Source organism: Phaethon lepturus, unplaced genomic scaffold (assembly GCF_000687285.1).
Source record: "Phaethon lepturus isolate BGI_N335 unplaced genomic scaffold, ASM68728v1 scaffold30034, whole genome shotgun sequence".
Taxonomy (NCBI): domain Eukaryota; kingdom Metazoa; phylum Chordata; class Aves; order Phaethontiformes; family Phaethontidae; genus Phaethon; species Phaethon lepturus.
This window is the reverse complement of record NW_010536028.1, coordinates 3,093-15,766: the sequence shown is the minus strand read 5'-3', so window position 1 is coordinate 15,766 and position 12,674 is coordinate 3,093. Positions and strand designations below refer to the sequence as shown.

Here is a 12,674-nt window from a genome sequence, read left to right as displayed (position 1 = left end):
AGCCGGGACTCAGAAGGAGGAGGCGAGGGTCTCGCTCGTCCCTCCTCCTGTGTCATGGGGTGATGCTGTAGAACTGTCCTGCGTGATGGGCCGGTAACTGCTCACAGCCACGGGCCGACGATTTGGCCAGGACACAGCCCAGCGCTGGCCAGAGTTCGTGGCCTGGCACGTGGAACCACTAGCCAAAGCCTGGCCCGCAAGCTCTCTGGGACTCCCGGTGGCATCCGCATCTTAATCTGACTTCATCTTCTTGTGTCTTTATAATAGTCGGTCATAGAGGCTTCAGGAGAAAAAATCTAAAGGCCAACTGAAACCCCCTTACAGAGATTAACTGCAAGTGTGAGCAATTTTGAGCCTGTTCTCCGAGTAGGTGAAGAAAGTTCCTAGAGAATTTGAATTATTACAGGAAAGAAGTAGCAGTAACTTTGGAAGAACATGATTTTGAAATTCCTACATCTAAAGATTAAAGATTTTCTCCTGATTTGTTCTTTGAGAATTGTATGGTAATTTAACAACTGATTTTATATTAATGCCAAGCCACATGTTATTCCTTAGCACTTTGTCCGAAAAGAAGAAATAACCCCTAACAGCAGTAATACAGCAGATTGTCTCTCCTCTGGTCTGGTCATGCAGTAACAATGGAGACTTCCGATGAAGAAAACTTTGGTGTAGCCACGTGAGTATGCTACATTCTGTGTCAGATTTTTAATAAGCTGATTATATTCCTATTAAGATATTTTAATTACGCAAATGAATTTTACAGCACGCTGATTAGCAGATTCTGCCTCTTCGGAGAACAAGGGCGCAGAATGCTAAGCTCCAGAGGGGATAACATCAGTTCAGAGTTTAGGTGAAAAACTAAATATAACCGCAATGAGCGTAGCACCAGATAGCCCTGGCTGAGTGATCAAAATAAGCACTGCAAAGCTGAAAACTATTTTGTGTTCATTCTGAATTCAAAATTTCTCTCACCTTTTCAAGAGCGTATGTTGTCTTATATCATGGATTCTGAGAAGAGACTTTTTCTCTATGTTTTGAATATGCTCCTTCTAGACATGTGAGACCTTTTACAGGTGGCCTCAACCAAATTTTACACCGGTAGATGCTAGGACACTTCTTTGCCCCACATTTCTCTGGCATATTCTTCTCTGTAAGCCTGTGGCAGAAGGGGACATGTGCCTCTGTCACTCTGGTTCGTAGATTTAGTTCTTTCAGTCTACAGTCTATCACAAATGGCCACGTGCCTGGGCTTCTTCAGCAGCACAGGTTGTGCTGGCCTAGAGTAGGCATGGTGGGGCAACAAAGGCTCAGATTCATGAGCACGTGTTTCTTAAGCTGTGCGGTGTGTTGTACAGAGAGCTGGAATCACTGCTGTTTTGGAACAGTTACAATTCCATTATTTGTCTCACAAGCTTAAACTGGGGTTTACATTAATACTTTAAATTTTCTGTTGCTATTAGAATAAGCTATAAAACCAACAGTAGCGTTTTTTTGGAAGGGAAAAATAAGGGTGGAAATGATCCGTAGCAAAGTCTCCTGTCTTTGCGTGTAAATGGAAAGCGATGAGCCCTGTTGCCTGAAGCTGTAAGTGTGATGCTCCGGGTATGTAGTGCTACAGCTGCGCTGTGCCAGCTCCTCTCCTGGTGGTGGTGTGCCCTCAGGTGGAAGCGCAGGCTTTTCCACTCCCGTGCCCTGGCTTTGCTTGTCTCCCAAGGCTTAACAGATCAGAAATGTTGCTAGAACATAACTTGGTAATCAGACGCCTTTTTAAATCAAATACCTTTTCATTTTTCCTGGTCAGAATGAGCCCTCTGGCTCATTATAGTTAAACTGTCAGTTAAACTGTTGTTGGATTAATTTCACTGGGGTATTATTCAATAGCAAAATAACTTCAATTAAAGAGTGTTCCGCTCTCTTTACTAAACAGAAATTTGAAAGAGAAAGAGAGAGGCATTTAATTTTAATTTAAATGGTGCTTTCACTGATCAAAGCTAATTTTTTTCATAACACAAATGTCCTGTGAGACTTGTTTGCCTCACGTGTGAGAAAAGCCTATCTTTCATTTCCCGGAGAATACAGGAAGAGTTCATCCCCCACTAAAGATGAGCTGTGAATGCCAAGGCCAAGGAGATCCTGTGGATTATTTACTGTGTCTGAACAAGCTGCACAATAATAGATTTAGCAGAGGGATCCAGAGTCCTGAAATGCTGGTACAAAACATTTCTTCCCTGGATGACTTCAGATCCATAATGGTGTTTAACATTTGCTCATGATCGAATGACCTGAGGAGATTATGCCATTTATTTGTGTCATGTAGGGTGTTTCTTGCCTAAGGAAAACATTTTCGTTTCTTCAGTTTTATAATACTTGCGTATACGTTGAGTTTAAGTTGTTCCACAAGACCAAGTATTTCAAAGTATTCTCTAGAGCATCTCTTACTTCTGTGATCACCATGTAGAGTTACACAGGGAAGAGAGCAGAAGGAAAGCTTGGGGTAGCAGCTGGGATTTGTGGGTTAGAAAATGCTCAATTTGCTGTTCTAATTACACTCTTTACATCCTTCTGCACCAGGACTAGAATTACCTTGACAGTAATGACAGTAAAACAACATTTATTGTTTTTCGACTAGGCCCCTTACCGGGGGGAAATACAGTAAAGGCTGGACGAGAATCCCCATGAAGCAGACTCATCATCAGTGCTGTGGATTATTTTGTAGGTTGGAACTGGAAATTATTCAGTTATCTTGTAATTACTGGGCTTATTTGTGCCTAGGATTTTGTTAATGCTTTTTAATTTTAACTTTTATTTCTGCTGTGGTTGAAATATATATTTATGCAGTACTGTCTTTCTTTGCTTTCAGCTCCTCCCCCTCGGACGCAGAGTTTGATGCAGTTGTTGGGTATCTGGAGGATATCATAATGGGTAAGCTCTGCAAGTAGTTATAGTCAGCAAGATGGGTGCTTAAAGATATTGCAAGCTGCTCTTCTGTTAGCAGACATACAGAGCTAAAATACCCCTGCCTCCTTCATGGAAGCTTTCCTTCCTTTGTTCCCATGACCCCTAACCCAGTAGCATATAAAAATATACACAGAAGTCTTTCTATGCTGTTTGCTATGTGCTTGTGAATCTTGAAAATTATCCTCTGCACCACTGCAATGCACTGTTTCTTAAATAGATACTCGTAAATCTCACATGCAAATCAAAGCTTTCTGGGATTTTTATACCCTTGTCCTGGTTTCAGATTGGATTGAGTTATTAATCCCCCTGAATCCCCCTTACAAAGGGGATGGAAGAGACTGTGAGAGGTAGCCTTCCCTTCCTCAGCTCTGCCTAAACCTCTCCTAACATATTTGTCAGGATATTCTTAGAAGTTGCCATGGTTTGTCCAGGCAATTTGCTGTAGTGCTTAACTGTTGCTACTGCAGGCAGCCTTTGTTAATCTGTAATATAAAGTGCCTGTGCTGCAGTTTAAGCATGTTATTCCTTGTCCTGTCTCTGCTGAAGACAGAGAAGAGTTTATTTCCTTGCTCTGCAGCAGCACTGCATAACTGGAGAGGAGTGTCGTCATGTCTTGCCACTTTTCACTTTTTGAGACTATTCTGAGTCGTGTAGCTTGCACATTTGCACGCAGTTGTAACGTGGCAGGACCTGTTCGTAGCAGGAGTGATGAATGGTGCCAGTCTCATCATGTGAGCTTAGGCAATAAAAAGTACTAAACTCTCAGGACCGTGATTTTAACTGAGAAGTCAGTGTGTGCAAGGAAGTAGTTTACAAGATGCCCAAACAGAATTCACGCACATTTGCCACCACCTGCCTCATCAGAACAGCATATGATCTTTTTGACCATATCCTTCCCAGAGAGATGTAGATTCTGCAGCCTCAGTTTGCCTGGTGATGTGGTGGAATCTGGAGAAATGCTAACTAAACTAATTTTGAATGCATTAGGATTTAGAAAGCTGAGACTGGTGTATTTTAACACTGTGTATAAGTAAACTGTATACTTGTTCTGTTGAATAATTTGGTGACCTACCCTGTTTTGTTTTTTTTTTTTCTTCCACAACTGGAAGAAAAATCCTCAGCAGTTGAAAACAAATCTGGGAGTTTCCCTAGTATTTTTTTAATTCAAGGAAAAAACATTATTTTGAGTTCTTGTAGGGAAGAGGTGTTCACTTTTGCTGACTGGAGAGCCTGAACAAAAAGGGGTTCAGAATAAATAACCTTATTAATAGAATGTAAAGTGGGAGGACTTTGTTGCTAATACTAAATGTAAATTAAACTCCTAAGAAGTAATTGGAGACCTTGCTAGGTGGACATGTGCATGCTGTTCCATTCTGAATACACAGCTGCTGTCAAAATGCAGACTGATGCGCTGCTGCCCTGCTGATTTGGCTCCCATAGCACTGCCCTCCGCCAGCAGCCTCTGTCTTCTCACAGATGGGTCAGAGATGACAGCTTGGCGGCATGCTGCGGTACTCGTGTGACCGACTCCGCACGTGCGCGGGGCTCCGTGGTTACAACAGGGAAGCGGAGGAGTAGTGAATGTGGGTTTTGTGTTACAAAAAGAATGACTAAACTCGTAACTCTGTGATGCATTTTTGTTGTGGCCCAGATGATGATTTCCAGTTAATACAGAGGACTTTTATGGAGAAGCACTACCAGGAGTTTGATGATTCAGAAGAAAACAAGCTCATCTATACTTCTATTTTTAATGAATATGTAAGATACTTCTTCTTACTTTACGGATGTATTGCTTTTTTATTTTTATTAAGGCCAGTGTCAGGTCCTGTATTTCCCCCCTTTATAAAATACTGGGTTTACATGGAGTAGAGCCAACACAGAATCATTAAGGTTGGAAAGGACCTTTAAGATCATCAAGTCCAACCATCAACCCAACACCCCCATGCCCACTAAACCATATCCAGAGGTGCCACATCCACACGTTTTTTGAACACCTCCAGTAATGGTGACTCCACCACCTCCCTGGGCAGCCTGTTCCAATGCTTAGCCACTCTTTCAGTAAAGAAATTTTTCCTAATATCCAATCTAAACCTCCCCTGGTGCAACTTGAGGCCATTTCCTCTCATTCTATCACTTGTTACTTGGGAGAAGAGACCAACCCCACCTCACCACAACCTCCTTTCAGGCAGTTGTAGAGAGTGATGAGGTCTCCCCTCAGCCTCCTCTTCTCCAGACTGAACACCCCCAGTTCCCTCAGCCGCTCCTCATCAGACTTGTGCTCCAGACCCCTCTCCAGCTTTGTTGTCCTTCTCTGGACACTCTCCAGCAACTCAGTGTCCTTCTTGTCATGAGGGGCCCAACAACACACTGCCTGCTGTACTGCCTGCTCTCTCTTTCTGAAGCACAATCATGATGTGTGAGCAAGAACGATGTTTTCTGGAGCTCTAGGTTCCTTTCCCTTTGTTTTGCCCAAAGACTTCTATAGATGTTTCAGAAGTTGTGTAACTCTCTTGAATAGAAATTTAGCCTGCTGCTGTAGCAAGTAGCATGTTTAACATGTGTGCGTAACAAAGTTTGTTCTTTTCCAGTTGGATTATTTCATGTATTGGACACCAGTTACATTCTTCATGCAAAGCATAATTATGAAACTACACCAGCCTACTAGTCAATACCGTTAAATGGGTTAAAAATAATTTGTTACTAGATACAAACAGTCAGTGTTTGTTCTCAGCAACATTCCCAGCAAAAACGTTCAACTTGGTGCCTCAGCGGTGATGAGAATAATTGAACTAGCAATGCTCAGCTAAGGAATCTGCAGTTGTTTGCCCAGTGAGGATAATGCAAAGTGTCAATAAGGTGTCGGTATAAGGAAGATGCGCTGTTTTGAAATCTACTCCTGAAATTTGTTATGATGTTGTTGGGGTGGTTTGTTTGGTTTTTCAGATCTCTTTAGTAGAGAAGTACATTGAAGAAAAGTTGCTTGATCGGATTCCTGGTTTTGATATGACAGCTTTCACAATGTCGTTGCAGTAAGTCCCTGCTTTGCTTTTGGTTGGGGAGTGGCTTATGTGCCTCTCAATTCTTTTTATCTGGATTAAAGCTTAGATTTGACAGTTCTCTTTCTAAAGAAAGCGGTTCCTCTTTAATTAAAAAAAAAATGGCGTTCATGAAGGCCATGACTGACCACTTTTCTTGCCTTTGGTGTGTCCTGCTACTCTAAATTTCTGAACTGTCATGCTGTTTTAAGGGGTAGGAAGAGAAATGAGAATGACAACACTGGAGGGTTTTCATAGTCATTGTCACTTTGAAGCCAGACCCTTAAGAGGTTAGGTCTCATTTATCTCTTTCAGGCTCTGTGTTGGACACTTCAATAGCATGGTAGTGTTTCAAGAGTGATGTGATGAAATGTCTTTATTGCAATTCTTGTACAAAGCATTCAGAGAAGAGTTTGGTTTTTCTTAAGCTTTTGCATTTGGTCAGTTTAGCTTAACCAACTTCACGAAAAAGTCACTTTGGAAAGATCACTGGTTTTCCCCGTGAATAAGAAAAGCAAGTGTAATTGGGAACTGAATATCTTAAAATATGTTAATTTAATTTTTAATTGTTTAAAAATATGATATTGGGAAGTTACTATGAATGCACATAGTATGCTTAAAAGGTAGACTGTTTAAGGTAAAGCTCTTTTTAATTATTTTATTCTTATCAAAAAACAACAAAAAAAATTCCACAAAAACCCTTGACTGTTAAGAAAGTCTTGTTGAAATATGCTGATATGGCAGCACAGAGTCTTTCTTCCCAAATGTTTGCATCAAAAGTCCTCTACCAAGTATCGTCAGTACAGTCCCTAGTTCTTAAGGGATGTGTATGAGCATTCTGTGACTCCCCACAACCTTTCTCACCCTCCAAGGGACTGTTTAGCTGTTTCAGTGCTCAAGATAAATAAATAGATAAATGCTAGTTGAATGTTACTTCTGTTGACTTACGGGTCATTTTTTTTGTCTGGTTTTCAAGGACTGATGTGATACTTTTATGTCTTGGGTTTAGGTAAATATAATGTACTAATGTGCTTGTATTGGAAATACTGCAAGGTAATATTTGGCTAAAGTTTTGCTTTCCGATAGACCTGTAATAAAATTCTTGTTTAAATTTTGATACTGTTCTGCTTGTCCCAGTTTCCTTTCTCATACATTTTTAAAATAACAAATTTATTTCCCACACAATTTCCTAATTCCCCAACTTCTTCTCTCTATAGACAGCACAAAGATGAAATAGCAGGTGATATATTTGATATGCTTCTCACGTTTACTGACTTTCTGGCCTTCAAAGAAATGTTCTTGGATTACAGAGCTGTAAGTATGTCATGTTGTTGGTTTTCATTGACAGAATGGCTGTTGGTTTTGTGTAGGTCTGCCTGTAGTGTTACTACAGTAGGTAGCAGCATTTATTCAAAAGCTGTACCAGGGTCAAAAGGAAAATAAATTCACTGAGTGGCTATTTAAACTCAAAATGCACATTTAATAATTTCTCGAAAACATCGGAGAAGCTGGCATGTGGAGCAGTTCTTCAGAAACACATGCCATCTGCGTCTTTGAATGTTGGTTTCTACCTGAATATAAGGGAAACACTTTTTCACTGTGTGGGTGACTGAGCACCGGCAGAAGCTGCCCAGAGAGGTTGTGGAGTCTCCATCCTTGGAGATATTCAGAAGCCATCTGGACATGGTCCTGAGTGGCCCTGCTTGAGCTACTCAGGATTTGGACCAGATGACCTCCAGAGATCCCTTCCCACCTTGACCATCCTGTGATTTTAGAATATGTTTGGGGTTTTTCTTCCCCCCTGCCCTGCCCTGCCAGTCCAAAATTAGCTTTTTAAGCTTATTCCATTTGTATTTCTCCTCTGCCCATGCTGGAGAAGCAAACAAAGTGTTCAGGATTTTGGATGAGCTTTTTCCTAGGGAAATGAAATACATGTAAACGCTCTCCAGAGTCTGCCCAGTCACATCTGGCAAAAGAGCAAAAAGAGTCAAAGTTGTTGTCAGAATTGTGTCCTCTGCCACTTCCTTCCACCCCTTTGTTTTGTGAAAATGGGGGCAGGTTGAGGAGCTCAACCAACTTCACTGGTTGCTCGGGTGCTGGGTGAGCCCACTGGCTGGGCGTTCTTCAGATGTAAGGAGGACTCTTCTCTGACCGGGATGGTGACGGCAACCTTACTCCAGGGTTTTCTGCACAATCTCTTCTTTGAAGTTTCTGTTCACATTCAATTATAGACGCTTGGCTAACGTGTAATTTTATATTGATTTGCTGCAACAAGCAGGATATGTATTGCCCGTTTCATTTTCTGAACTGCATATTCCAAAACAGCATTGAGTCAAGGATTTCTTTTTCTTCCCTGTTGTAGGAAAAAGAAGGGCGGAGTCTGGATTTAAGCAGTGGGTTAGTGGTGACGTCATTAAACAAATCATCGATCTCCTCCTCCTAGAACAGTTTATGCACTACCTTCCTTCTCCAGATGAGTGCTGCTGCTTTCGTTTGGACATTAAAACACTAAAGGTCATGAGAATCAAGGTGCTTTTACATGATGAAAACTCCTTCACCCTCCAGACTATACCTTCAGAGGCCTGATCTTAAAAACATCTGCTTGTGAATTCTGGTTAGTATTCAGTGACCCCAAAAGAAGAAATTTTCAACTCTACCAGCGTAATTGTTTTTAACAAACACGCAGTATATTTGTACACCAAACACTAACCGTTGCGCGTGCTGAGAAGCCCAGCACGCCGAGAAGACAATAAATAAGCCTGTGCGCGTGTTATTTGGGTTGGCATCTTCACCGTCTCCCCAAAATGTAGAACATTTCAGAATCAAGAAGACAGTGTAAAAAGAGTATGTCCCTCCAGCTCTTTTAAGGACGGGTGTGAATACATAAGCTCCGAGTTCCTCCTCATCAGTGTTTTGTTGTTTTGTTTGGGGTTTTTTTTAAATACTTTAATATGATCGTAAATGCTACAGCTTTCTAATGGAAGAATATGTTTTAATATGTAGACGTTCTAGCATGAGGCTGTCTCTCAGCCCTGATGTGTTAGTGTGTAAATCTGCTGTCTGGCTTTTATAAGTCTCATCCTTAATGTGCAAAGTTCTCTGATTCACTTTTGTTCAGCCCCCAGCTATTCTACATTGGGAAAAATAACTGTGATAAACCGAAATCTGACCTATGTATGCAATTTCTTACTTTCTTTTCGACAGTGACGCAGCTGCATTAGTTCTAATAATACAAGCTTGACAGTAGGTTGGGCACAGACACGTCTACCACTGTGTCATTTACTGCTCCAAATAGCATGCGGATTAAAAGGTGTGGTTTTGCTATGTTTAATACGACGTTTAAAATAACAGATTTTCTTCCACGCAATTTTCTAATTCCCCAACTACTTCTCTCTATAGACAGCACAAAGACGAAATGGCAGGTGATATATTTGATATGCTTATATCACTATATGCGTATGTTGTTACGCTTATGTAACGTTAGCAACGTTAGCGCAGCAATGCATTTTTCAGCATCCTTTGAAAAATAGACGAGCAGCTTGCTGGTGGCGATGTAGCCATAAGCCTGTCGCAAAACCCCAGGCGCGTCTCTGTTGGCCCTTGGAATTAAAACGCGTTTGGCGCTACGGGGACCCTCTTCTTACGCTGTTCAGACATGTTCATCTGGTGCTTGATGACGTGCTCAGGCAACGTGAGCACATCTTTAAAAGCCTAAGTAGATGGAAATGCAGGATGGTGGGCAGAACCCTCTGCTCTGTCCCGCAGCAGGGGAGGTGCCCTTCAACAGTGATGAAGGTGTTGGTCGGTGGCTGTCGCCCGATGAGAACCTGGCTTAGACGGAGCAAAATTATGGCTGGGCAATGACAAATACTCGTTTGTGGACAAGAAATGTCTTGTAAGAACAAATGAGGTGAAATCCTGTTGCTATTGATGTCTGACAGTAATTTCAACAGTAGCAGGACTTGGTTCTTTACCCAAAGTAGGTTTTTGAACACGGGTCAAGCCATGCAGGCAAAAATAAGCCATACTTCCACTACAAAATCCAACAACATTAAATGTGTTTGTGGACAGACCATAATAGCTTTTTAAAGGCTGGCTAGCCATGCTAAGTGTAGCATCCTGGTATTTTGGCTCTGCATATACCAAATTTATGAGTGCTGCAGTAATTAATCTCATGAAGCTTCTAGTATGTTGTGCTCATGGCTCTGCAGTTTTTTGTCTGGCATTATTCTAGTATGTCCTTCGTAAATGCGCACATCCAGATACACACACACATGCTACCCTTTAAAAAAAAATTGCTCCTTCAGATTTTTTTTATGTCCTTCAATAAATTTATACTTGTCAGATTTGAATGATGAAAGCCAGAAGCTTAAAAAAAAAAAAAAAACCAAAACTAACTTTTTAGAAATCCTTCTGCATGAGTTTTGTTTAAAAGTGGTGTTTTTAATATAAACTAGATGCAGCTCCCCTGCCATCTGCATCCTGAGGTTAACATCAGAGGCTTAAAAATCCAGTTGTTTTTCTACTGTCAGTGTATGGACTGGAGCTCTCACCTGTTTATATATGACTTAATGTCAAGAAGAGATTTTATCAAATTTTAAAAGAATCCTGTTGACATATTTTAACTGTTAATTGTTGAGCTAGATTATTTGCAGCTACAACTAAATCTATCCCTGTCATTTTTTGTTACTGAAAAAAGTTTTCATTCTTTTCCTATTACAGTTGTTTCAGTTATTTACTTCATGGCAGTGTAAGTGAATACCTCAGGCAGTTACATTCTGAAGGGAGTTCTGTTGTATTTTAAGTAAGGTCTTCTGTAGGTTTTCAGAGTCTGGTCTTTCTGGTCTTTCAGAGACGACAAGGCACGTTTGGGGATGAATTCTTATTTTGATGGGGAATTGTATCTCGGTGTTTCCTGCAACGCCTTTCCACCTCTGTGCCGCTCTCGTCTGTCCGTGTTTTCTGTGGGCTGCTCTTCCCAGAATAACTCGTCCTGGGTTCAATGCGTTTTCCCTCGGGCGGAGAGGCTTTTTAAAGAGATTAAATTTCTCTGTATAACGGACTGTCTGCGTGGAAGTCTGAATTCACATCTTAGTTTTAACATTGTCGTAACAATGCATGAAGAGGCAAATTTTCTTACTGATTTTTATATATATTCATAGTTGTCAAACCTTGACCCTTCCTTTAGCTCGCTGAAAAACCAAATAAAGGCAGCTCTGCCGGGGGCTAGCACAGTTTGTCCAGTCCTTTTCAATTCACACCTTCCATTAGTGCAGTTAAATTTCCTGACCCTCTATAGACAAGCTGTTAAAAACTTTTCCCATGCAGAGCAGGCGGTAAATTTTGCAGTGTAGCTCACTGCGCTTTCCTGTGTAGAAATATCTGGAAATAAATTGAACCCATTTCATCTACTTTTATTAGTTTGTGCAAGGAGGGTGCAAAGGGAGAAGCTGCTCTGGCTGGCTGGGCATCGCTTCTAGTTCTGACGAACGCCAACCCGTGCCCCCAAGATCTAAAACGTGAATTTGTCGTCCGCAGCAGCGGGGAGCAGTACGGCTCTGCGTTCTCCTGCGGCACTGACCCCATATGTGTTCCCAGAGCATTTGGAGACTCAATTCTTGAAGACCACCTGTAGCTAATGGGCAAAATCGAGTTGCCGGTTCATAAGCGGTCCCGTTACACCGGTGGCATCTACGCTGCCAAGCCTAGAGGAGGGAGCACATCAAAGCACCTCTTCCATGTTCTTGTGGTCGTGGAGGCGTGCTCTGCTTGTGTGTGCACATGTGTGTACATGTTTGTGCACGTATGTAAAGCAAAGCAAGGGGAACCCTATGGACTTCTCCTCCCTTGGGGCCAGGCTATGTGCCGGTGTGGGAAGGGGCAGTCACCTCCGCCGTGCTGTATGGACAGCCTTCTTGCAAGACAAATTTTTTTCTTGACAGACTCCAGTGCTGGATTTAGGAATATTTTTATTTAAAGCATGAGGTTTGTCCTTCAGATTGTTAGAAATCAATACAAGGATAGTTTAGACTGCTTCCTTTGCTTAGCCTTCACCACAGGATCATAGAATAGTTTGGGCTGGAAGGGACCTTTAGAGGTCCTCCAGCTCTGCCACCATTTATGTATACATTAATTGCAATTACTTACACTGTAGCTGTGAATGACCAGAGCCAGGAGCTGGGTTTAGTGAATTTTAGTATTGGAGCGTGCTGAATTGCCTGAGCCCCCTCAGCGGAGCTGCTCCAGCGAGGATGTGGATGAACCCCAGGGATGAGCAGGAGGTTCGGTCTCCAGCGAGTCCGTGTCCTGCCAGCAAGGCCGTGGGTGATGGCTGGTTTGTGCTGTGGGTATGTCAGCTGGAAGCATCATCAGAGACCACAGAGCAGCGTCCACGCGACCTGGTACTGGCCATTGCTGCCCGCATGGGCTGGTCCAAGAACGAGACCTGGTGGCACGCGAGGCTCCGAGCCACCGAGCCTGGCATGAGCTGGCCCAGGGTGGCCCAGGGCTGGGCTTTGCTGTTCGCTCCTTACGCGTGGTCAGTCACTTGGCTGGTGGCCGCGTTGCTGCCGAGTCCTCGCCAGGCGCGGAAGCTGAAGAAGGTGCTCGCCCCGTAGGTAATCATCACCAGGCAGGCGAAGAACTGGAAGAGGAGCAAAACCCGCGTCGTGAGAGGCGGCG

At 42.5% G+C, this 12,674-nt stretch overlaps 2 protein-coding genes across 2 annotated transcripts in view; one reads left to right on the top strand and one right to left on the bottom strand.

Annotated features, from left to right (window-relative positions):
- The first annotated feature begins 638 nt into the window (after positions 1–638).
- On the top strand, positions 639–8,436 carry ARL2BP (ADP-ribosylation factor-like 2 binding protein). Its single transcript, XM_010286046.1, has 6 exons — positions 639–676; positions 2,861–2,922; positions 4,610–4,716; positions 5,902–5,987; positions 7,211–7,307; positions 8,356–8,436. The coding sequence occupies exons 1-6, from the start codon at positions 639–641 to the stop codon at positions 8,434–8,436; spliced, it is 471 nt and encodes a 156-aa protein (XP_010284348.1).
- Positions 8,437–12,522: 4,086 nt separating this feature from the next.
- The window catches only part of PLLP (plasmolipin), a gene marked incomplete at its 5' end in the record, with an annotated part of 908 nt that continues 756 nt past the window's right edge, over positions 12,523–12,674 (bottom strand). Inside the window, one exon of the mRNA XM_010286047.1 lies at positions 12,523–12,640. Coding sequence (XP_010284349.1) covers positions 12,523–12,640 — 118 coding nt within the window. The remainder of the gene's footprint in view (positions 12,641–12,674) is intronic.